General features: G+C 45.0%; 1 protein-coding gene across 1 annotated transcript in view; it reads right to left on the reverse strand.

Annotated features, from left to right (window-relative positions):
* The window catches only part of EIF3D (eukaryotic translation initiation factor 3 subunit D), a 1307751-nt gene that overhangs the window by 313822 nt on the left and 968835 nt on the right, over positions 1–25094 (reverse strand). Inside the window, 1 exon segment of the mRNA XM_044070941.1 lies at positions 17895–17980. Within this exon segment, the coding sequence (XP_043926876.1) occupies positions 17895–17980 (86 nt within the window).

Raw genomic sequence — 25094 nt, forward strand, 5'->3', positions numbered from 1 at the left:
TTAACATATGGAACTGACAGTTGAATGCTCTGATAGCCAAGGTTGCAGAGGTGTAAACTTTTTTACCCCATCTGTCCAGAGCTCTGGAATCCTTGTCAGAAGTAATAGGATTCTTGGCAGAACTAGTCTTAGCTCCTTTAGATCACTGTGTAATGACCTCTGGGTTTGCAGCAGGATTTCTGCACAGGCATTTGTGAGAATCCGGTACTCTGCAATACCAGTCAGGTTTACTGGGAGCGGGAGGGTGTCAGGGGCTAAGATGGATTCATGGAAAACATCATCCACCACATCTAAAATAGGGGAGATGGCCAGGGATCTGTGCTGAGGCAGGTCCAGAAACTCTCTTAGTCTTTTCTTAGACTGGGGGAAATCCTGAGATTCCCACTGGAAATGTTCCCTGAGTGTGTGAAGGGTTTCCCCAAAGGAAATGTCTTCTGGTGGGGATGCAGAAGGAATGAATTCCTCTACATGTGAATCCTCATAAGCAGTCAGAGGTTGTTCCTCTTCAAAATCTGAATAATTAGATTCCTCAGAATCCTGTTCTGTCAATTTCATGAGAAGGGTGTCTTTTCCTTTTAGAAGTTGTGGCCTGACTACCCCTGATAAGGGAGATTAGATCCTCTGCCATTTTAAGCATTTGTGCTTGGGGTGGTGGAGCAGGAGCAAGATGGTGGCTAGAGGCAATTTTTCTAGGAGTGGCCTGGCTTCAAGGCCTAAGAGTATCCACTGGTCTGAGAGAAACGGTAGTTGGATAAGAAGACGTCATTTTTTTTCTAGATTCAGTAGTGTGAGAGGCCTCCTCGGAAGCCGGTGCCTGCGCCGCGGCTCCAGACTCAACCGAGGTAGAGACAACCAAAGGCTCAGAAGACTAAGAAGATTTCTGAAGCATACCAGACTCCAAAAAGGTCTCGGTGGAGGCCTGCGTAGACATCGAATTGGGCATCAGGGGAAGCGAAAGTGCCTCACTGAATTCCAGAAAGCTGACAACCTGCTTAGCGGTAGAGTCATCAGAAGGCTTAGCTTGTGTGGTGTGTCTCTATCTTTATCTCTGCGTTTTTTCGGAATGTCCACGTATTATTGGCTGATGGACGCCATTTTGGAATGTGAAGATGGAAGCCAAAAATACCGGTCTACAATAAGAGCTCTACGGCGAATGGTTCTTGCGTTAAAGAGGGCACAGAACTGGCAACGGGGGACGTCATGGTCTGGGCCTAAACAAGTGATGCAGGATGAATGGGAGTCTCTGTGTGGGATCTGCTTTCCACAGGCGATACAATTGTTAACTTTTTCGGACATCGGTTAGTGCAAAAAAAGGATCTAAAACGGGGTACTTCGCTTAAGACGTTTTCAGCTGTAATTCAAACTCTGGTAGCGACCGAGCGGCACACTTGCGAACTGCTTCTGCTACAGGCTCCACAGCAAGAAAGACTGATGTAAAAGCATCGGCTGCCTTGCGTTATAGCATGGACAACCTAACATCAGACTACAGGCGACAGCAGCCGACAGAAAAACATTGATTCTGGTATTCGGGCCGGACGAGGGCTACCACAGCAGGGATAACCCACAGGTGATGACTGCAACAGTGAAACACGAAGAACTTCCCAGGAACCTTGAGTAATCTTCAAACAAACAGGAAGTGTCAAGGAAAGACAAAGAGAAAGAGGAATGTGGCTGAGAAGAACAGGATAGTTAGACAGCACCTGGTTTGCCAGGAAAAGGAGATTTCTGAGCTAAAGGAGTCGATAGTCTTAGTAGCAGAAGCCCTTCTACCACCTTTCTTACCTTTGGGGGGAGAGGGTGAGACTGCCTATGAACAAAGGCTAGCTTATTAGGGTAATTCCTTTGGAATTTAGGTACAGGAGAAACACATATATGCTTTAGATCTTATAATGCCTTACCCTTTTCCTGTAGGGACTTATTCTGCAGTAGCAGCACCAAACAAATGCTTACTATCCAGAGGAGCATCCTTCAACTTAGCCTTAACATCCAGGCAAAGGCTGAAGTTGAAGCCAGGAATATCTCCTCTGCACAGAACTAAAAGCAGCAGCCCTAAAAGAATGGTGAGCCACCGGGGAGGAAGTCCCCAACAAGGAGAGCAGAAGTCTTCCCCTCAGAGTCAGGAAGGTCAGAAATAACCTGACAGGCCTGAGACAGAGCCAAAATATATCTTGTCATATGGGTCTGATAATTAACAGCTTTAAAGCAAGGGTAGCAGCGTATATTTCTTCTTACCTAATCTTTCTATAGTCCTGCTGTCTTTATCAGAAGGAAGCAACTTTGTAGAAGGCAGTGACTTTGATGGCTTGTTAGATGCCACAGATACCACAGAAGGGTCTGAAGAAGGGCATTTTAAAGGAACTTGCAAACATCAAGCACCTTAGAAAACTTGACTTTTTGGGAGCAGGGGACTGGAAATTAGGAGCCCAAGATGTAGTAGAAAAGGCATCCAACAAGGCAGCCAGAATAGGAGGAAAGTACAGTTGTGTACACTTAACATAAATGAAGATCTTGAAGTGTATTAACTGTTGCAGTCATTACATTTGGGTTATCTGCTTGTAGGTAGCCCTCAGTCGGCCTGATTAACAAAGTCTTGGGTCCTGCGTCGGTTGCTTTCCCTTCTTCCATGACGTCAGGTCGTCAGGGGTATAAAACATGCAGCCGAAGCCATTACATCAGTTTTTCTTGCCCCAGATGTCAGGAGCCCTCCTAATGGGAAGCAATTAAGCATAAAAGCACAAAGATAAACTCCAACAATAAAGCAAATAAACCAAAAAGGCTTTTAAGCATAGTAAAGGAAAGTAGAGGTATAGCCAAAAGAAGTTAGGGGACTGGAGGGAGGGTAACCAGGACTGCAACAGTGAATACACTCGAACATCTACATTTATGGTAAGTGTACACAACTGTACTATGTTCTTCATGTTTCACTGTTGCAGTCATTACATTTGGGTAGATTCCCAAACCTATGGTTGGGAGGAGGAATTTAGATAGCATTAGGACCAGCTATAAGGCCCTGCAAAACTGCAGTGGCAAAGCCAGTTCTGGATTTAGAGAAAATTGGCAAATGATAATGCTTGGTGAAAGTATGTACAGAACTCCAGGTAACAGCTTCTAGGATGTTCCTGGTAGGGACGCCTCTGAGAAAGGCTGTAGAGGTAGATGCAGCCCTGGTGGAGTGAGGTCTGATCCCCTGGGGGATAGGTTTTCCATGGTGCTTACAGCAAAAAATAATACAATGGCTTATCCATTTAGAAATGGTTTGCTTTGAAATAGCCTTCCCCTCTGCCCTTGCAGCAAATGCCACCAGCAGTTGTTCAGATTTCCTTTGAAGCTTAGTCCTGTCCAAGTAGAATCTAAGTTGTCTGTGCACATTTATGGAATGCAGTAACCGTTCCCCTTTATTCTGTTTATTGGGAAAGAAGGTTGGCAAATGAATGGACTGATTAAGAGCCACACTGGATACCACCTTGGGCATAATGAATGGATTTGTTTTGAGGGACACCCTGTCCGCATGAAAGATGATGAAAGGCTCCACTGCCATAAGGGCCTGCAATTCAGATACCCTTCTAGCTGAAGTGATTGCTAAAAGGAAAGCGGTTTTCCAAGAAAGAAATTTTAACTCTGCAGTAGCAGCTGGCTCGAAAGGAGGTACAGTGAGTTTCCCCAAAACAAAGTTAAGGCCTCAGGCTGGGGTTAGAGCTCTCCTGGGTGGTCTCAAATTTTTGGCCCCTCTGAGTAACCGCTTGAGCAGTGGATGAGAGAAGAGGGGAGGTTCTGTGTTATAATGAGCTGAAATGGCTGAGGCATGGATTTTAATGGAGGAAAAAGACAGGCCCTTGTGAAGCATCTCAGTTAAGTATTGTAAAATCTGAGGTAAATTGGGCGCTGCTGTGCTCACCCCTTGAGATTGGTTCCAGGCACAGAATCTTTTCCATTTTTCAGCATAAGATTTTATAGTACTACGCCTACTTGCCTCTAAAATTTTATCTTTCAAAAGTCTGCTGAGGGATGGTAAAGGAGAGATTAAGTAATTAGCCAGGCTGCAAGGTTCAGTGTTGGAAGCTGAGGGTGCAGAATCTGGTTCTCCTGATGAGACAGCAGGGAAGGAGTCTGAGGCAGGTGCCATGGAGATAACCATGACACACTGCAGAGGAGGGAGTACCAGTGTTGGCACGGCCAGTCTAGAGCAATCAAAATCATCCTTGGTTTGTCCTGTTTGATTTTTAGTAGTACTTTGGAGAGCAGAGGCAGAGGGGGGAAGGCATAGACTGATAGGTTTTTCCAGCAGAAAGACAGAGCATCCACTTTCCAGGCTTGTTTTTGGGAAGTCCTTGTGTAAAATTTGTCGAATTGGTAGTTGTGGGGAGAGACAAACAGGTCTATATCTGGGCTCCCCCATTTGCTTGTCAACATGATGAAAATCCTTGGTTCCAGTTTCCACTCGTGTGGGTCCATATTTCTGCTTAGTCCGTTTGCCAGTGTATTTAATTTTTCTGGCAGGAATTCAGCTTGTAGGTGCACTTGGTAGCTCAAGGCTGTGTTCCACAATGCCATGGCTACTCTGCAGAGGGGATAAGAATGTGTACCCCCCTGCTTGTTTATGTACCACATAACAGTGGTATTGTCCACCTTTACCATTAGTTGTCCTGGAAGAATGTGGTCCTTGAAGGCTGTCAGAGCATTCTGTACAGCTAACATTTCTTTGTGATTGATATGCAGGAACATTTGACTTGGGTTCCATTTGCATGAATGTACTTCCCTGCCAAGTGAGTCCCCCATGCATAGTCTGATGCATCTGTTAGGGTTTGGGCGGCAGGGGGCGGTGTAAAAAGTAGTCCCTTGTTTTGGTGGCAGGACTTTGCCCACCAAAGGAGCTCTAGGAGTAGGCAAGATATGATAGGAATCATTGTTTCTAGGTCTTGAGAATGTTGACACCATAAGCTTTTTAGATACCACTGTGGCCACTTGTTTGAAGTAGGTTGTCAAATGAATTTGCTTTTCTGGCGTGAGGTAAGCCATCTGGAAAGTTGTATTCAAGCTTTCTCGCAGGAATATAATTTGTTGAAAGGGTACCAGGTGAGATTTCTTTTCGTTTATGGTGTACCCCAGACAAGTTAGAACCCTTTTTACAAAGGCCAGATGATTCAAAAGTATGTCCTGGCTTTCTGCCTGAATTAGACAATCATCCAGGTATGGGTATATTTGAATATTTCTTTGCCTGCAAAATACAATAACTGGAGCTACGCACCTTTGTGAATACCCTGGGCGCAGTAGATAAGCCAAAGGGCAGTGCAGAGAAATTACAGTTTTGTACCTACCATAAATGTAGATGTTCGAGTGTTCACCCTGCTGCAGTCATCACACTTGGGTTATCCTGTCGTCAGGCGGTCCCGCAGTCGGACGGATTTCCAAAGTCTTGGTCCGACGTCGGTTGCTGTCGCCTCATCCCGGACGTCAGTGCGACAGGGGTACATATATAGCAACCAACGCCATTTTCTTCAGTTTTTCTTGCCCCAGATGTCAGGTGGCCCCAAAAAGGTAATCCAAATCAGTACCAAAAAGTGAGAACACTGTACAGACACAAAAACCCTTCAGCTATAAGCAAATACATCAGTAAGGCATAGCAGAGATTTAGCCAATAGATCAGAGGGGTTGGAGGGAGGGTAACCTGGACTGCAGCAGGGTGAACACTCTAACATCTACATTTATGGTAGGTACAAAACTGTACTACGTTCATCATGTTACCCTGCTGCAGTCATCACACTTGGGTTGAGTCCCAAAGCCAAGGCAGGGTGGAGGCATTATAGAGGGTTAGTGGAGGTAGAGAGTCCCTGCAGAACTGCAGTGGCCAAGCCTGCCCTGGACTTAGAATAAAGAGGTAAGTGGTAGTGTTTGGTGAAGGTGTGTACAGAACTCCAAGTTGCAGCTTCTAAAATTTCCTTGGTAGGAACCCCTCTGAGGAAGGCCGTAGAGGTAGCTGTTGCCCTGGTAGAGTGGGATCTGATGGTAGGAGGAACTGGTTTCCCATGATGGGTATAGCAGAAACGTATGCAATGGCCTATCCATTTAGAAATGGTTTGCTTGGAAATGGCCCTCCCTTGAGAAGCTGTTGCATAGGAAACAAAGAGCTGGTCAGTTTTTCTGAAAGCCTTAGTTTTATCCAAGTAATATCAAAGCTGCCTGTGAATGTCCAAGGAATGTAGGAGTCTCTCACCTTTGTTCTGTGGATTGGGGAAGAAAGTGGGTAGATGGATGGTTTGATTTAAAGCTACGCTGGAAACCACCTTAGGCATGAAGGAAGGGTTAGTTCATAGAGAAACTCTGTCTTGATGAAAAATGAGGAAAGGTCCCACTGCCATAAGTGCCTGTAATTCTGAAACTCTCCTTGCAGAAGTTATTGCCAGGAGCAGGGCAGTCTTCCAAGATAGGAACTGAAGGTCTGCAGAAAAAGCTGGTTCAAAGGGAGGTAATGTTAGGTTTTCCAGCACAAAGTTGAGGTCCCATGTTGGTGTAGGAGCTCTTCTAGGTGGTCTAATGTTTTTTGCCCCTCTGAGGAACTGCCGTAGGAGTGGATTTGAAAATAAAGGTGGATTCGTGTCATAGTGAGCTGAAATAGCTTGAGCATGGATTTTAATTGAGGAGAAAGAAAGTCCTTTATGCAGCATCTCAGCTAAATACTGCAAAATGTGAGGCATATGAGGCTGAGTTGTGTCTTGGCCTTTAGCTTGGTTCCAAGCAGAAAACCTTTTCCATTTATCCGAGTAAGCCTTCCTGGTGCTTGGCCTCCTGGCTTCTAGAATAACATCCAGTACTGCTTGTGAAAGAGGGGCTGGTTGACTGCTTAATTGATTTGCCATGCAGCCAGGTTTAAGGTTTTGATCTGGCTGTGCAGAATCTGCTCGTCTTGCTGAGTGAGCAAATGAGGTATTTGAAGCAATATCCATGGTGGACTGTGAGCCATATTCTTCAATAGTGGGTACCAGTGCTGGCGTGGCCAGTCTGGGGCTATGAGAATCATTCGAGGTTTCTCCTTTTTGACCTTCAAAAGGACCTTTGTGAGAAGAGGTAATGGAGGAAAGGCATATGCTGTCAGGTTTTTCCAACTGAAGGAGAAAGCATCCACTTTCCAAGCTTGTTGGTGGAATGTCCTTGTACAAAATTTTGTCAGCTGGTAGTTTTGAGGACTGGCAAACAGGTCTATATTTGGTAGGCCCCATCTTTGAGTTATCATTGCAAATATTTGAGGGTCTAGTTTCCACTCGTGGGGATCTTTGATGTTTCTGCTTAGGTCGTCTGCCAATGTGTTTTTCTGTCCTGGCAGGAAGTGAGCTTGTAACTGGACTTGGTAGGTCAGAGCTGTGTTCCATAAGATTATTGCTTGCCTGCAAAGAGGATAGGAATGAGTGCCCCCTTGTTTGTTTATGTACCACATTACTGTGGTGTTGTCCGTCTTTATTGCCAGTTGTCCAGGCTGTAGTAGATCCTTGAAGGCTGTCAGAGCTTTCTGTACAGCTAGCATCTCTTTTTGGTTTATGTGCAGTTTTCTTTGTTCTGCAGTCCATAGGCCTTGAATGCATTGCCCTGCCATGTGAGCCCCCCAGGCATAGTCTGAAGCATCTGTTGTGATAGTTTGCCTGGGTGGGGGCAAGGTGAAGGGCTGACCCTTGTTGAGGTGACATGCCTGTGCCCACCATAGAAATTCTTGTTGAAGGCAGGGCAAGAGAGATATCACTGTGCCCAAGCTGTAGCTGTGTTGACACCATACGCTTTTTAGGTACCATTGTAATTTCCTCATATGCAGTTTTGCAAATGGTATTATCAGAATGCAAGATGCCATGAAGCCCAAAGCCTGCAGAATTTTTCTTGCAGTTAATTGGGTCTTTGTTGCCATTGTCTTGAAATACTGAGTCAGTTGTAATTGCTTGTCTAGTGTAAGATAAGCCTACTGGGCCGTTGTGTCCAAGCTGGCACCCAGGAATGTCATTTTTTGTGAGGGTACTAGTTTTCTGACTTCTTTTCGTTTACTGTGTACCCCAGACAATGTAGTAGATGCTTCACAAAAGCCAGATGTTGCATGAGAATGTCTTTTCTTTCTGCTTGGATGAGGCAGTCGTCCAGGTATGGATATATTTGTATTCCTCTGTCTGCAGTATGCAATCACTGGTGCCAGGCATTTTGTGAATACTCTGGGCACAGTAGATAAGCCAAAGGGCAGTGCAGAGAATTGATAATGGGTTGAGCCTGCAATGAAACGGAGGTATCTTCTGCAACTTTGTCTGATAGGGACATGCAGGTAGGCCTCCTTGAGGTCCAACGTTACCAGCAATGCTTCCTTGCCCAACATGGGAAGTAGCTGCTGTAGTGTTAGCATCTTGAATTTGGGAACTTGTAAGTCCAAGTGTTTAGAATTGAAAGGTCCAGAATTGGTCTCCAAGCATTTTCTTTCCTGGGTACTAGGAAGAGTCTTGAGTAAAATCCTTGGCCTTGCTCTTGAGTTGGTACCCTTTGAATGGCTCTCATGGCCATGAGAGCTGAAATTTGTTTTTGAGCCTCTGCCCTTTGATTTTGTGGCAGGTTTGGCATTCCTCTTTTTATTGGTAAGGTGTGAAAGTGGAATCTGTATCCTCGTAAAATTATGTCTAGGACCCATTTGTCCTTTGTGACCATGTGCCAGTTGTCTACAAATAATGCTAGTCCCCCCCCCAGGGGGGCTGACAAAAGAGCTTTGTTTGGCCAGCTGAGCTGCAAGTCATTGAGTTTGCCTTCTGGTGGATTGAGACCTGTCTTCTCCTCCCTTCTGGGTTGGAGTAGTCCATTGGCAAGGTTTATACTGAGCTTGTGGTTGTCCTCTGCCCCTTGGATGCCTGTATTTACCCCTCTGAGGCCTGTCAGTGGCTGGAAAGGACCAATTTTTGGTTGGCCAGTTTCGGCTGAAGCGAGGGGGTTATACCTGTAGGAAATCTTTGACTGTCTGCATTGATTTTGCCTTATCTTCCATTTTCTTTAAAACTTATTCTGCTTTAACACCAAAAAGAACATCCTGCTGCAAGGGAGCATCTAGTAGTTTTGCTTTAACATGTTCAGGCAGACTTTGTTCCTTTAACCAGGCATGCCTACGTATAACTGATCCAGTGACAGCTGCTCTGCAGGAGGCCTCCAAAGAGTCAAACCCACATTGTAAGGTATGTTTGCCCACCTGCTCGGTGGCGTGTAACAAATCCTGTACTTCTTTCAATTCAGATTGTTGAGGAAGGGTTGTCATCTTTTGTTTTAACTGAGAGATCAGAAATTGCTGATACTTAAGCATATGAAATTGACAGTTTAGAGCTCTCATAGCTAAAGTGGCTGAGGTGTAAACCTTTTTCCCCCATCTGTCTAGTGCTCTTGAATCCCTTTCAGAAGGTACTGGATTTTTAGCCATGGAAGCCTTAGCCCCCTTGGGACCCTGGGAGATAGTCTCTGGGTCAGCTACTGGGCTTTTGTAAAGGAATTTATGGGAATCTGGTACTCTGTAGTATCTGTCAGGCTTGGCCAGGGCAGGAGGCAGAGAGTCAGGGTTGAAACTGGATTCTAAATAAACATCATCCACAATGTCCAAAACAGGAGGGATGGCTAGAGGTCTGTGTTGGGGGAGTAAAATAAACTCTCTGAGCCTTTTCTTGGAATCAGAGTAATCCTGACCTTCCCAGTGGAAATGTTCCCTCAGTGTGTAAAGTTTCCCCAAAAGAGTAATCTTCTGGAGGGGAAGCTGAGGGAATAGAGTCCTCAGCATCAGAATCTTCATAAGGAGAGAAGGAGTAGTCTTGGTCTTCAGAGGAATCCGAAGAAATGGACAGTTGTTCAGAGAAAGCAGATTCTTCATCCTGTCCGGGCCTTTTGTCAGGAGGAGGCTGGGTACCCCTGATGAGAGAAATCAGATCTTCAGTCATCTTGAGCATCTTTTTCTTAGGCATAGGGCCTTGAACAGGAGACTGAAGTGAAGCCTTTTTCGATTTGGAAGGAGTCTTCAATTTTGAAAATGTTTTGACTGTAAGAGTCGTCGGTCTGAAAACGCCTTCAGAAGGCGAAGGTGTTTCAGAAGTACCGGCGTCCTTGGAAGGTAAGTCGTCGGTAGGGCCTGAAGTAAACGGCTGCGTCGGTCTAGTACATTCCGTCAAAATATCCGCAGCGGTCTCGGGTCCCTCAACTGCGGTAGTCAGAGGCTGCGTCGGAGCCTCACTGACAACCAGAGAACCGGAGACTGGATCAACCGAGGCCTCGGAATCGGGCTTAGGCCTGGGCTGTCGATCCTTTTCCCTGCGCTTTTTGTGCACGCCGGTAGTCGGTAGCTCCGACGGCATGTTATAATTAAATTTTCTGCCAAAAAAGTGTCGTGCGAAATCAAAGCGTCTTTTAATAGTACGTTTATTAAATCTAGCACAAAAACGACAAGAAGTGACTTCGTAATCAGGGCCTAGGCAGGGTATACAATAAGAATGAAAGTCCTTATGAGGTATTTGCTTCCCACAAGAAATACAATTGTTAACTTTTTCTGACATCGGTCTGAGGCAAGAAAAGTTTCCCCAACGGGGTACTTAGCTTTATAGAAGTCTTCGGTCTGAAACTCGAATTCGAAAATCTCAGGAGGCGGCCGACTGGCACTTGCGAACTGCGTCTGTTTCGGGCACCGCGCGGCAAGAAAGACTGAAGAAAATGGCGTCGGTTGCTATATATGTACCCCTGGCGCACTGACGTCAGGGATGAGGCGACAGCAACTGACGTCGGACCAAGACTTTGGAAATCCGGCCGACTGCGGGACCGCCTGACGACAGGATAACCCAAGTGTGATGACTGCAGCAGGGTAACACGATGAACATCTGATAGTGCATGTAGCCTGCTTTGAAGCGTAGGTATCTTCTGCAAGATTCCCCGATTGGGATGTGCAGGTATGCTTCTTTTAAATCTAGTGTTGCCAACCAGGCATCTTTGCCTATCATAGGAAGCAATTGGTGAAGAGTCAGCATCTTGAATTTTGGTATTTCCAAAAAGGTGTTTAGAGTAGGCAGGTCCAGGATTGGACACCATGAATGGTCTTTTCTGGGTACCAGGAAAAGTCTCGAGTAGAAACCTTGTCCCTTTTCCTCGTCTGGTACCAGATGAATAGCACCCCCATGCTTAAGAGAGAAAAGTACTTATTTTTGGGCCTCTGCCCACTGATTTGGGGGTAGGTCTGGCCACCCACTTGGTGTTGGCAACGTGTGGAAGTGAAATCTATATCCCTGGGACACTATATTTAAAACCCATTTGTCCTGGGTAACAAGTTACCAATTCTTTGCCTGAAGAGCAATCCCCCCCCCCCCCCCCCAAAGGGGCAGTCAGTTAATAAGTGCTTGGAAATTTTAAAAGGAAGTCATTGAGACAGTTTACCATAGGGGGGAAGTCTTATTATTCCCAGACTTGGAAGTAGAGGCCCCCCCCCACTGCTTAGTTCTGTGAGTCCCCTGGGACTGAAACCTGGGGGTTTTGCTGAGTCTGGGTTTGGCTTGAGAAGACCTGGAAGGGGCTGGAAAGGGCCAATTCTTAGAGGGCCAGTGCCTACTAAATCTAGGAGGCTCAACTTGCAAAAAATCTTTAAGTTTGCATAGATTTAGCTTTGTCTTCCATCTTTTTAAGAACTTCCTCAGCATTGTTGCCAAATAGGAGGTCCTGATTTAAAGGACCATTCAACAATTTAGCTTCAACATGATCAGGCAAAGATTGCTCCTTAAGCCAAGCATGCCTACTGAGCACAGACCCAGTAACAGCAGCCCTGCAAGAGGCCTCTAATGAATCAAAACCACATTGCAAAGTATGTTTTCTGACTTGTTTGGCAAAATGCATTAAATCCTGTAATTCTTTATTTTCCACACAGTCAGGAATCAACATCATTTTCTGTTTAAGCAGTCCAATAACATGTTGCTGATATTTTAACATATGAAACTGGCAGTTTAAAGTCATAATGGCCAAGGTTGCAGAAGTGTAAACCTTCTTACCGCATCTATCCAGCGCCCTGGAGTCTCTATCAAAAGGGGGAGGATTTTTAGCAGTAGATGCCTTGATGCCCTTGGGCCCCTGTGAAATAGTCTCTGGATCTGCAATAGGATTTTTGAAAAGGAACTTGTGGGACTCAGGGACCCTGTAGTATCTGTCAGGTTTTCTGGGAGCAGGAGGCAGGGAATGAGGGGTCAAACTAAATTCTGAGAAAACATAATCAACAATGTCTAGTACAGGAGGAATAGCTAAAGGCCTATGCTGAGGTAGAAGGAAATCCCTAAGCCTCTTTTTTGAATCAGAAAAATCCTGGCTTTCCCAGTAGAAATGCTCCCTTAGAGTATGTAAGGTTTCCCCAAAAGAAAAATCTTCAGGAGGGGAAGCCGAGGGAATAGAGTCCCCTGCATCAGAATCCTCATAAATAGGTAAGGGCAAATCCAGATCATCAGAAGAGTCAGAAAAAACAGAATCCTTATCAGAAGATTCATAATCAACTTCAGTCTTAGGCCTCTTAGAAAGGGGGGGGGGTGGCTACCCCTGATTAGAGTTATTAGATCTTCAGCCATTCTTATTTGTTTTTTAGGCATAGAGGCCTGAGCATGTGGCCTGGGCGTCGGTTTTTTAGACATGGATCGAGATTTAGGCCTAAGTAAAGAAGGAGGTGTCGATTTAATATGCAAGTCCGTAGGCCTGAATACACCCTCAGAAGCTGGTGCCTACACAGCGGCTCCACACCCATCCAAGGTAGAGACATCAGCGGATTCCATAGGTGAAGCATCTCGTGGCATGCTGGACTCCGAATGGGTCTCAGTAGAGGCCTGCGAATCAGAAGTAGCGGGTATCAGGGGTTGCGAAAGCGCCTCACTGAGTACCATCGAACTGGCGACTGGCTTAGGAGAAACGTCATCGGCAGTTCTGGACATCGGCGGCCTGTCTCTCTCTCTATATTTGCGTTTTTTTCAGAATCTCAGCAGTCGGATGGCTAACTGACATTTCTGAATAATTAAACCGAGAACCGAAATATTTAGAGGTGGAAATATACCGACGACGGATAGTGTGCTGATTAAATAAAGTACAAAACCAACAGCAAGGTATGTCGTGGTCAGGGCCTAGGCAAGAATACAGTACGAATGAAAATCTTTGAGGTATTTGCTTTCCACAAGTAATGCAATTATTAACTTTTACTGACATCGGTAAGGAGCAAGAAAAAGTTTCCCCAATGGGCTACTTAGCTTTAGTTGAAGACTTTAGTTCTGAAACTCAAAAATGAAAATTTCAGGAGTCTGCCAACCGACACTTGCGAACTGCTTCTGCTTCAGGCATCGCATGGCAAGAAAGACTGATGTAATGGCGTCGCTGCAAGTTTTATACCCCTGACGACCTGACGTCACAGAAGAAGGGACAGCAACCGACGCAGGACCCAAGACTTTGCTAATCAGGCCGACTGAGGGCTACCTGCAAGCAGATCACCCAAATGTAATGACTGCAACAGTGAAACACGAAAATCATCAGCAGAAAGCCTAGGAGTGTTCATTTGCGGAAGCTCGTAATACCTGTTCTGAACCTCAGACACCTGGGCACAACGTTATTTGAAAAATTCCAGCATTCTGGAAATTGTGTACCCAGAGGAAATCTCCTCAAAAGGACTGCCAGGACTAGTGGACTCCTCTTCCTCAGAATTATAGTCTAAGGCAGATGGAATCTGGGAAGAATAGGTATCCTCCCACTCCTCTTAAGAGGCCTAGGGAACAATATTCTGAGGAGGAGGAGGAGGAGAAGACCAAGAGAACTGAAACAGAAACTCCTTGAGGAGGCTTCAAGCCATAAGGGCATTAAACAAACCTTGAGTGAAATTCTGAAACTCACTCCAAGGATTCTTAGGAGCAAGAGAAACATATTTAGTTTTCTGTTTTTTCCTTAAAGGGGTGTCAGTCTTGTAAAACTTAGGAGGCTCAGACCCCATACAATACACTATAAAAAGAAGTTATGTACTCACCATAACGTTCCATCTGAGTGGGTAACTTCATTTGTCTGCAACCTGTGGGTATCGGATCCGACCTCAGATCCGAGCCGGTCAGATCCAATACCCACAGGCTGCAGACCAAATGAAGTTAACCACTTCAGATTGGTAGTTGGTACCGCCTTCCTAACCAAAATCTGAGGAGGAACACCCCTAGGCTCTTTGGTGATAATCAGTCAAGATTCCTCCTGAACATCCGAAGCAGACATCTGCAAGGCCTCCAGGGGGATGTGCATAAAGCTCCCTCTGAAGTGGTCACAGCAGGAATCCAACAATGCAGCTGGGCGATCTTCCAGGCTTTCACTAGCCTCAAGAGAGACATCTGGCAGAGGAGGCACAGCCGAAGAATCAAACCTAGCTTTCTTGTATTTCTTCACGGACAGCTTACTCTCGGGAACAGGAGGTTCCTTCCAATGCATCTTTTGCCAAAATGTTCAGATGTTGGTTTTCTAAACATATGACCAAAGAGGAAAGCTGACTACACAGAGTGCTCAGGACGAAAGCCTGGCAAGCAGAACAGGACATATGGTCGTAGGAAACTCAGACAAAATAAACACTGCTCTTGATGATCTTTATGGAAAATCTGTCTCCTGCACTGGCATTTGCACTTTCTGGATGACATGAACCCCACAAGCAAGAAAAAACAAAGGGGAAAAAAAATAAAACCCCAGCAGGGCACTTATTTGAAAAATGGCTTGGTGAACCAGCAAACACACCATTCAGACCGACAATTGAAAATGGCATTCAGACTCGCTGCAAAGAGGTTCTGAGGAAGGTACGTCCTGACATTACCTTTACACCCTACGCTGTACTCGAGGTGCATATGTGTGATGAATGGCATACCCTTAAGCAACCTAAAGGCTTTGGTATACTGGCTGGACATCAGGCTGCCCTTGGCAGGGATCCCAATTTTAAGTAATACTGCAACAGTGAAATGGAAGGACATCTGAAGACCACAACAATACAGCATAGACATGGGAGTCTTGAGCCACATCTGTGCCTCAACCATTGCAGGTACAATACCACTGTTTGCCCTTGCAAGAAGGCAGTAAATACAAAGAAGAAATATAGCTGGAAAACAAGATCCACAAGATGGGGAAGCTCAAATGTTATGATTTACTGTTCATAAGTAGGTACTAGGCTATCTGCCCTAGGGTATTTATAAGCCTAGCCAGAAATTGTTGGCTTTCGCCTCCCTTTTAGACTAGATTCCAGAGCCTCTGTCCAGCAAGGCCATAGAAGTGATCCCAGGAGCAAATTTACGATTACCCATCCACTCGTCAAGATTTCTCTTAAAGAGGGTCAGCGAGGGGTTCCGCCTAACATGGACTGGGATTCTATTCCAGAGCGTGGGAAGCCTTTGGAATATGAATCTATCCCTCCAGCATGTCCTATTTATTGTTGTGTTAAGGTTTAAACCCTGGAGCGTGTAGCTCTGGTGGATTTGGTTTTCTTGAGGTGGAGCATGTCGAACAATTCCGGGTTGGACATGGCCTTGTATGTCAGGCAGAGATCACCTCTGAGTAAGCGGTAAGCAACTGAGTATAGCTGGAGTTTCTTTAGTCGAGCTGCACAGGGCAACTGTTTGAGGCCCACGATTCTCTTGGGGAGGTATTTTTGAGGTTTCTCCAGCTGTTGCAGGTGTCTGGTAAGGTACATCCCAAATGGGGCATTGTACTCAATTATGGGCCTGATAAGTGATGAGAAGAGGGGCACGATGACCTCTCTTGATCTAGATGTGAACCCTTTTGAGATTAGGTGGGCTATATAGAAGGTCTTTCTAACCACTTTGGCAATGTGATTGTCAAAGGAGAGGTTACTATCTACTTGGGTCCCCAGACCCCTGATTACTACTTCTGTAATTAGTGGATTTCCTCCTATATGGTAGTTTGTGGGTTCTTTGATTTTCCCAAAGGGGATGACTATACATTTTTTTGCATTTAGCTTGAAGCCATGGTTCTGACACCAGGTATCAGTCTCCGTAAGGCCTTTCTGGAGGATGCTTGTGTCAGCCGGAGAGTCGATTACGGCTCCCAGTGTGCAGTCATCTGCTTACTTGGTCAGCCACAGTCCTCCCGTGTTTGCTTGTACCTCCGAGAAGTATATACTGAACAAGAGTGGTCCCAGGACTGATCCCTGTGGGACGCCACTTGTGACTGGTTTAGAGTTGGACATGGCGCCTGCAACTCTGACCATGTGAGTTCTGTCCCTGCGCCAGTTTGCAACCCATCTTGTGACGTATGGGTTGATCTTTAAGCTGGTGAGCTTATTTATGATACCTGAGTGTGGTATTGTGTCGAAGGCCTTAGCGAGGTCTAGGTAGGCTGTGTGGACTACCTTTCCCTCATCTAAGGCTTTGGTAACTGTTTCGAAGAAATCAACTAGGTTTAAGAGGCAAGATCTGCCCTTGACAAAGCCGAATTGTGTTGGGTCCAATGTTTGGAGGTTCCCAATGTCTTTGTTAATGAGGTCCATGATGATGCAACTCCATAGCCTTGCAGACCAGGCTAGTCAGGCTTATAGGGCGATAGTTCCCTGGATCCGTTGAGGCGCCCCTTTGTGGAGTGGGATCACCGTTGCTGTATGCCATTCTTTGGGTACATAATCTGTGGTGAGGCTGAGTTGGAACAATGAGTTCATGTGAGGGTTTAGTTCGTTTTGGAGCTCGTGTAAGACGCAGCCCCAACTACTGATTTTGTAACTTACGTCACTTGAAATGGTACCTCCAGAACCCAAGAGAACAACAGCATCACTGCCCTACTGGACAAATGAAAAAGTGACTGGTAAGCTGGAGGACTGCAGCATCATCAGGAAATTACTGATGCCAAGTACCAGTGCCCAAACGTGCAATAAGTTGAATAGAACCAGTAATCAACATCTTGTCTATACACACAGGTCAGCAAAAAAAATACAGTCAGAAAATTACCACAGACCACTAAATTTTGATGTAAGGTGCCGAAGACCAACCTCTTACAAGTTTCAATATTTCATTATAGGAAAATTAAGCTGCTAAAGGCCCAAATGCTAAACACTCACTAGTAAACAAAGAAAGAAGCCAAAGAACAGACTGAGACCAATGGATAGCTTGCAGAAGGAGATAAGATGAAAAGGGAAATGTAGCTTAAACTACCTTTGTCACCAACGAGATACACATCCACTTCTCATGGAAACTGTACAGCTAAACTCCATATCATGCTGGTCATCTTCGATTTTCACAATTTATAGCCAAGGTCTAGAAAAGAGTGTGGACTACACAGAGCACAAAACTTAAAAGAGAACAGTTATCCCTGAAGCTTTACTTGCACATTAGGGTGATTCTGCTGATGGACTGACATTGTGTAGAGGACTGCAATCTGAGAACAAGCAGACAAGAGTGGTCTGCAAAATTAACACAACAGCCAAACACACTAAGACTACTTTTTTGCTTTTGGCATGCAGATACTGGATACTTTATCATGGCATCCCCTACTAAGACACAAGGGCAATGAGATGGCAGGAAACTGCTTCAGAAAACTGCAACATCTCACTCCTACATCTATGGTGTCAGGGTTACAACCGCACACCAACACAGTAGATTCTTCAGAAACACTCAAATGTGGCCAGCCAGAATATTTACAGTCCTTCGAATCTTAGTGCTGCAGTAGCCTTCTCAAAACATGTCAAATTCTTGTTAAAAACAGACGTAAGCTAGGTCAGATTAAGTAAACAGGTCAGCTCTTGAGGCTCAAAAGAATATTAGATAGTTCAGAAACTCAAGGAATACTGGTGAAACTGTTTAATTACCAAAGTGAGGGCAGATGACTTTAAAAACAATACTTTCATAACCCAAACTTGAAAACTTAGCTCATTTATTAACATTAATTTTTACCTGTAAGCTACCGAAGCCACCTCACTCTTATCCATATCATCCTCAACGAAAGGGTTTGGGTTCGGAAATTTGAATTTTTCACTACCCTGTTAGAAACAAAAGTCAAATATAAATTTCAAGTTAGAATTATTGTATAATTACATGGCAACACACAAACAAAATGACTACCACAACTCCCAAACAAGCTTCTTTTCTACCAATCAGTGTGACTTCTTATAGGCAAGCTTAATGATTTGACAGCTTGTGACCAAAAATGAGCATACTGTATTATCTGACCAAAACACATTGCACAAAGGGTTATCAACAAAGTTGCAGCCATCACTTGCTGAACCCTTTCCAAGAAAAAAAGGATACAATTATTAAACATGGACAATTAGAACTACACACTGACACCTACTAACACCTCTGGCTCTGTGACATACAAGAATGAGGGAATGACTATACCAAAGGTAATCCAGGTTCCACGAAGCAAACCAGCCATTACAAGAACCAACCAAGAGGGATGGGAGTGAGCAGCTAAAGTCGTACCACCAGTCCCAAAATTTTGCCCCTTCAGGGACCTTGTAAAACCTGTCAGGCCTTCTAGGGGAAGGTGGTTGTAAATCAAGATTAACAGAGGCAGCATTTAAAGGATCCAAGAAAGCAGGTAACACTGGAGGAATTGCAGAAGGAGCAGGGCTTTCCATCTGCAGAAGGTCATTATATCTTTTTTGGACATCTGACATTTTAGAAGAATCCCACTGAAAATGTTCTCTCAATTTAGAAACTGTCTCCCCAAAGGTGAGTTTCTCTCCCGGGGAGTCAGCCTCAGCAGATTCAACCTCTAGGGAAGCATACCCAAGAGAAAATGGCACCTGAGAGACATAGGAAAGAAAATCCCCCAAAGAGGAGTCTAAGGAGTCCTCAGCTTCAAGTTGGATAATTTCCTCAGCCTGAGGCCTGGGACTGATACGAGGAGGACCAGCCTGTGGGGAACGGGCATGGCAGGCCTTAGGGCCATAAAGGCATTAAATAGGCTCTAATCAGATTGGCTTTCAGCAGGAGGGGAGAGATGTTTTGTTTCTTTTTAAGTGAAGGCGTAGAAGGCGAAGGCCTAGATTCTGTTTGCTGGAAAGCAGTGGAAGGGCCTGTCTGTGCAGCCTTAAGAAGCTGAGGTTCCCCCTAGTCATCAGCAGACGATGTCTGCAAGCCCTCCCCGGACGTGCCTTTTGCCCTAGGTTCTATGGACTCCCAAGGGTTACCCACTATACCTGTTTCGGCAGACTTTGAATGTTTCTCCAGGCAAATGGCCACAGGAGGGACATCTGGTGGTGGAGTGAAAGCAGTAAGTTCAGGCCTGGAAACCTTGGCCTTCTTTTTGGTTGGATCAATGGACTAACCGGGCGACCTTTCCATCCCTAACGCTAAGTGTTTAAGATGCTGATTCTCTAAGTAAATGTTCAAGGCATGCAGACTGCGGAGTGGCTTAGGGATGAAGGCCTGGCAGATTGCATAAGCAAGATGGTCGTGAGTAGGCACCAGACAGAAAAGGCAGAATTTGTGGGCATCCTTATGGAGGACCTGATGACCACACCTGTACTTTTCCTTCCTGGATAACATGGAACGTAAAGAGATGTGCAGTGACAAAAAAGAATCAAAAACAGCCCCAATGGGGTACTTATCTTAGAAACGAAGATCCGATGGTGAATACAGCAAGAAGAGCTAACGTTTGACTGGAGGCACAGAAGTTCTGAGGAAAGGTATATGTAAACGTCACTTTTATGGCTCACACTCCTTAAGCCAACGTCAGACATCGTAAGTAACTAGCAGTGACTACAAGCTTTTGTGCACTGGCCGAACATTCAGGTAGCAAGCAGAAGATAACCCAAGAGTTTGGAATACTGCAACATGAGAATAGAAGGACATACAGCATTCTTTCACTCTGGTTGCAAAAGTAGGTGACTCCACATCAACCAGAAGACCTGTCACCAGCAGGGTCCCACAAGGGTCAGTGCTGGGCCCCTTACTGCTTGGTATATACCTCTCAGATGTTCAGGCCAAAACTAAGGGGCTGTGGCTGACAAGGTTTTTGGATGACTGTAAACTGGGTGCAATTACTGAATCCCCAAATGATGTCAGTATACTTCAGGAAGGTCTTACACAGAACGATGACTGGTGTCTTGGTCATGGTCTCAAACTAAATGCAAAGAAATGCATCATCCTTCCCTTCGCTAAAAACAATGTCCTTTCACACTACCAAATTAACAATACCCTATCTACCTATGAAGTAGCAAGAGAGCTGGGATCACAAGCAGACTGCAGTCTTAACTTTCACCACCATGTGTCTACTGTAGTAAGGAAGGCTTTCTAGGCAGCACACTTGATTAGCAAAGGCATCGCCTCTAGAGCAAAGAGGGTTATGACCCCTCTATACATGTCACTTAATCAGCCCCATAACTGAATTCAACGCCCCTTTCGGCAGTCCCTGTTACTATACTCAGTATCATAAGGGGAGAATTATGCCTGGCTTACAGAGCAATCTCTGACCCAAACCAAATAAATTTGCTGTACATTCATAAATCAAACGGGACTAGAGCTACCAGTTCCAAGGACCTATATATGGCATCCAACTTAAATAGAATGTGCTGGAGGAATAGCTTTGTCTCACAGTGACTGCCGCATCTTTGGAATAGACTGTCAATTCATGTGAAGCAGAGCACCTCTGACACTGTTCAAAAGGAACCTGGACAAGTGGATGGGGCACTAAATTCTTAACGGGGATAGTGCCCACCACCCTCCAGGACATGGGCAGTCAAACAAGATTAGAGTATCTATGGTATTACCTTGGGAAGAAACGGCTAGCCTTGCAATGACCTATAGGTCGATAGCCTAGTAACCTTCTATGATCCTTGGCAAGAAAACTCACAGGCCTTCCTCATGAGATTGTCACTTCTTATGGAATTTTTATTTCCTTTTTTGTGATTTTTCCTTGCACTGTGACAGAAATAGGCCATCTCTTACTTAGGACCATAGAAGCAATACTACGCAAGAAAATACAGGGACCACAAGTGCCTATCCACATACACCTTTAAGAAAATGCACTTAAAAGTTCTTGCAACCCCTTATGCATCCACCTCCCAAATCAAGGAGCACTGCACAACACTTGTGTAAATTTATACCTACCCATCAAATCATCAAGACTAGCCTTAAAGGCAGACAAAGTGGTACTTTCCCAGACCCGCAGTGGCAATTTATTCCACAGGTGAAAAATATGTTAAAAAACTACCCCTTCAGTGAGTCTTGTTAATTTGTTACTATAAATTTAGGCCGCTAGTATAGGTATTTGCAGAGCTGATGGTTTAGTGAAGAAACTGGGGTCTTTCATGCCTCAAAAAGCAAGACACAGATTGCCTCAGAGCAGCCAGTAAGCTACAGAAAGTACAGTTGTGTACACTTACCATAAATGTAGATGTTCGAGTGTATTCACTGTTGCAGTCATTACATTTGGGTTATCTGCTTGCAGTAGCCCTCAGTTGGCCTGATTATCAAAGTCTTGGGTCCCGCGTCGGTTGCTGTCTCATCTTCAGTGACGTCAAGTAGTCAGGGGTATAAAGCATGCAGCCGACACAATTACATCAGTTTTTCTTGCCACAGATGTCAGGTGCCCCCCTTAATGGGAAGCAATTAAATATATATTTAAATATATATATATATATATATATATATATATATATATATATATATACACACACACACACACACACACAAGGTTATACCGCCAACAAAAAAGCAAATACACCAAAAAGCTTTTAAGTATAGTAAAGGAAAATAGAGGTATAGCCAAAAGAGGTCAGGGGGCTGGAGGTAGGGTAACCAGGACTGCAACAGTGAATACACTCGAGCATCTACATTTATGGTAAGTGTACACAACTGTACTATAAATCTTCATGTTTCACTGCTGCAGTCATTACATTTGGGTAGACTCCCAAAGCTAAGGATGGGAGGAGGAATTTAGATAGCATTAGGACCAGCTATAAGGCCCTGCAAGACTGCAGTGGCAAAGCCAGCTCTGGATTTAGAGAAAATTGGCAAATGGTAATGCTTGGTGAAAGTATGTACAGACCTCCAGGTAGCAGCTTCTAGGATGTCTCTGGTAGGGACACCTCTGAGAAAGGCTGTAGAGGTAGATGCAACCCTGGTTGAATGGGGACTAATCCCCTGTGGGATACTTTTCCATGGTGCTTATAGCAGAAATGAATGCAATAGCCTATCCATTTAGAAATGGTTTGCTTTGAAATAGCCTTCCCCTCTGCCCCTGCAGCAAATGCCACCAGCAGTTGTTCAGATTTCCTTTGAGGTTTAGTCCTGTCTAAGTAAAATCTAAGTTGTCTGTGCACATCTAAGGAGTGCAGTATCCGTTCCCATTTGTTCTGTGGATTAGAAAATAAAGTTGGCAAATGAATGGACTGATTAAGAGCCACACTGGACACCACCTTGGGCATGAAAGAGGGATTGGTCCTGAGGGACACCCTGTCCGCATGAAAGATGATGTAAGGTTCCACTGCCATAAGGGCATGTAATTCAGATACCCTTCTTGCTGAAGTGATTGCTAAAAGGAAAGCTGTTTTCCATGAAAGGAATTTTAACTCTGCAGTTGCAGCTGGCTCAAAAGAAGGAAGAGTGAGTTTTTCCAATACAAAGTTAAGGTCCCAGGCTGGAGTTGGGGCTCTCCTGGGTGGTCTTAAGTTTTTGGCCCCTCTGAGGAACTGCTTGAGCAGTAGATGAGAAAAGAGGTGTGGTTCTGTGTTGTAATGAGCTGAAATGGCTGAGGCGTGAATTTTGATGGAGGAAAAGGAAAGGCCCTTGTGAAACATCTCAGTTAAGTATTGAAGAATCTGAGGTAAATTGGGTGCTGCTGTGGCCATCCCTTGATTTTGGTTCCAGGCACATAATCTTTTCCACTTTTCAGCATAAGATTTTCTAGTACTAGGCTTCCTTGCTTCCAAAATGACGTCCAACACTTTGTTTACTGAGGGATGGTAACTGAGAGATTAGGCAATTAGCCAGGCTGCCAGGTTCAGGGTTTGAAGCTAGGAGATGCAGAATCTGGCTCTCCTGCTGAGACAGCAGGGTAGGGGGTCTGAGGCACGTGCCACAGGGCCAGCTGTGACACCCTGCGCAAGAGGAGGTACCAGTGTTGGCGTGGCCAGTCTGGTGCAATCAATATCATCCTTGGTTTGTCCTGTTTGATCTTTAGTAGTACTTTGGAGAGGAGAGGCAGAGGAGGAAAGGCATAAACTGATAGATTTTTCCAGCTCAAGGACAGAGCATCCACTTTCCAAGCTTGTTTGTGAGGAGTCCTTGTGCAGAATTTGTCCAATAGGTAGTTCTGGGGGGAGGCAAACAGGTCTATACCTGGGCTCCCCCATTTGTTGATCAACATTTTGAAAGTCTGTGGTTCCAGTTTCCACTCGAGTAGGTCCATGAGATTTCTTCTTAGTTCATCTGCCAGTGTATTTAGTTTTCCTGGCAGGCATTGAGCCTGTAGATGCACTTGGTAGCTCAAGGCTGTGTTCCACAGAGCCATGGCTAGTCTGCAGAGGGGGTAAGTATAATTACTCCCCCTGCTTGTTTATGTACCACATAACAGTGGTGTTGTCAGTCTTTACCATTAATTGTTCTGGAAGAATGTGGTCCTTGAAGGCTGTCAGAGCATTCTGTACAGCTAGAATTTCTTTTTGATTGATATGCAAGTGCATTTGACTTGAGTTCCATTTTCCCTGAATGCACTTCCTTGCCAGATGAGCCCCCCATGCATAGTCTGATGCATCTGTTGTTAGGGTTTGGGCGGCAGGGGGTAGAGTGAATGGTAGTCCCTTGTTTTGGTGGCAGGCCTCTTCCCACCAAAGGAATTCTAACCGTAAGCAAGGTACGATAGGAATCATTGCTTCTAGATCCTGAGAATGTTGACACCATAGGCTTTTTAGATACCATTGTGGTTTCCTCCTATGCAGTCCTGCATATGGAATTAGTAGAATGCACGAGGCCATGAACCCCAAGGCTTGCAGTATTTGTCTGGCAGATAGTAAGGTTTTTGTGGCCACTAGTTTGAAGTAAGTATTCAAATTAATTTGTTTCTCTGGCGTGGGGAAAGCCATCTGGGAAGTTGTTTTCAAGCTTGCTCCCAGGAATATAATTTGTTGACAGGGTACCAGATGTGCTTTTTTTTCGTTTATGATGTACCCCAGACAAGTTAACACCTTTTGTACAAAGGCCAGATGATTCAGAAGTATGTCCGGGCTTTCTGCCTGAATTAGACAATCGTCCAGGTATGGGTATATTTGAATATTTCTTTGCATGCAAAATGCAATGACTGGAGCTAGGCATTTTGTGAATACCCTGGGCAAAATAGATAAGCCAAAGGGCAGTGCAGAGAACTGATAGTGCATGCAGCCTGCTTTGAAGCGCAGGTATTTTCTACAAGATTCCCTGGTTGGGATGTGCAGGTAGGCTTCCTTTAAATCCAGTGTTGCCAACCAGGCATCCTTGCCTATCATGGGAAGCAACTGGTGAAGAGTTAGCATCTTGAATTTTGGAATCACCAAGAAGGTGTTTAGGATAGACAGGGTCCAGGATAGGACGCCATGAGTTGTCTTTTCTGGGTACCAGGAAAAGTCTCGAGTAGAATCCTTGCCCCTTTTCCTCTTCTGATACAGTCTGAATAGCATTTAATCTTAAGAGAGAGACTACTTGCTTTTGAGCCTCTGCCCACTGATTTGGGGGTAGATCTGGCCAACTGTTTGGGGTTGGTAACGTGTGGAAGTGAAATCTGTATCCTTGGGAAACTATGTTTAAAACCCATTTGTCCTGGGTAATGAGTTCCCAATTTTTTGCTTGCAGTCCAATCTTTCCCCCTAAAGGAGCAGTCAGTTGAGAAGTGCGTGGAAGTTTCAAAGTTAAGTAATTGAGACAGCTTACCATGGGGTGGGGGGTGTTACTACTCCCTGATTTGGAAGTGGGAGTCCCCGACTGCTAAGCCCTGTGCATACCCTGGGACTGCAGCCTGGGTGCTCTGCTCGTTCTGGGTTTGAACTGAGAAGGCCTGGAAGAGGAAGCAAAGGACCAATATTTTGAGGGCCAATGCCTACTAAATCTAGGAGGCTGCACTTGTAAGAAATCTTTAACAGTTTACATAGATTCAGCTTTTTCCTCCATCTTTTT

Source organism: Protopterus annectens, chromosome 1.part0 (genome assembly GCF_019279795.1).
Source record: "Protopterus annectens isolate FY-2018-M chromosome 1.part0, PAN1.0, whole genome shotgun sequence".
NCBI classification, from domain to species: domain Eukaryota; kingdom Metazoa; phylum Chordata; order Ceratodontiformes; family Protopteridae; genus Protopterus; species Protopterus annectens.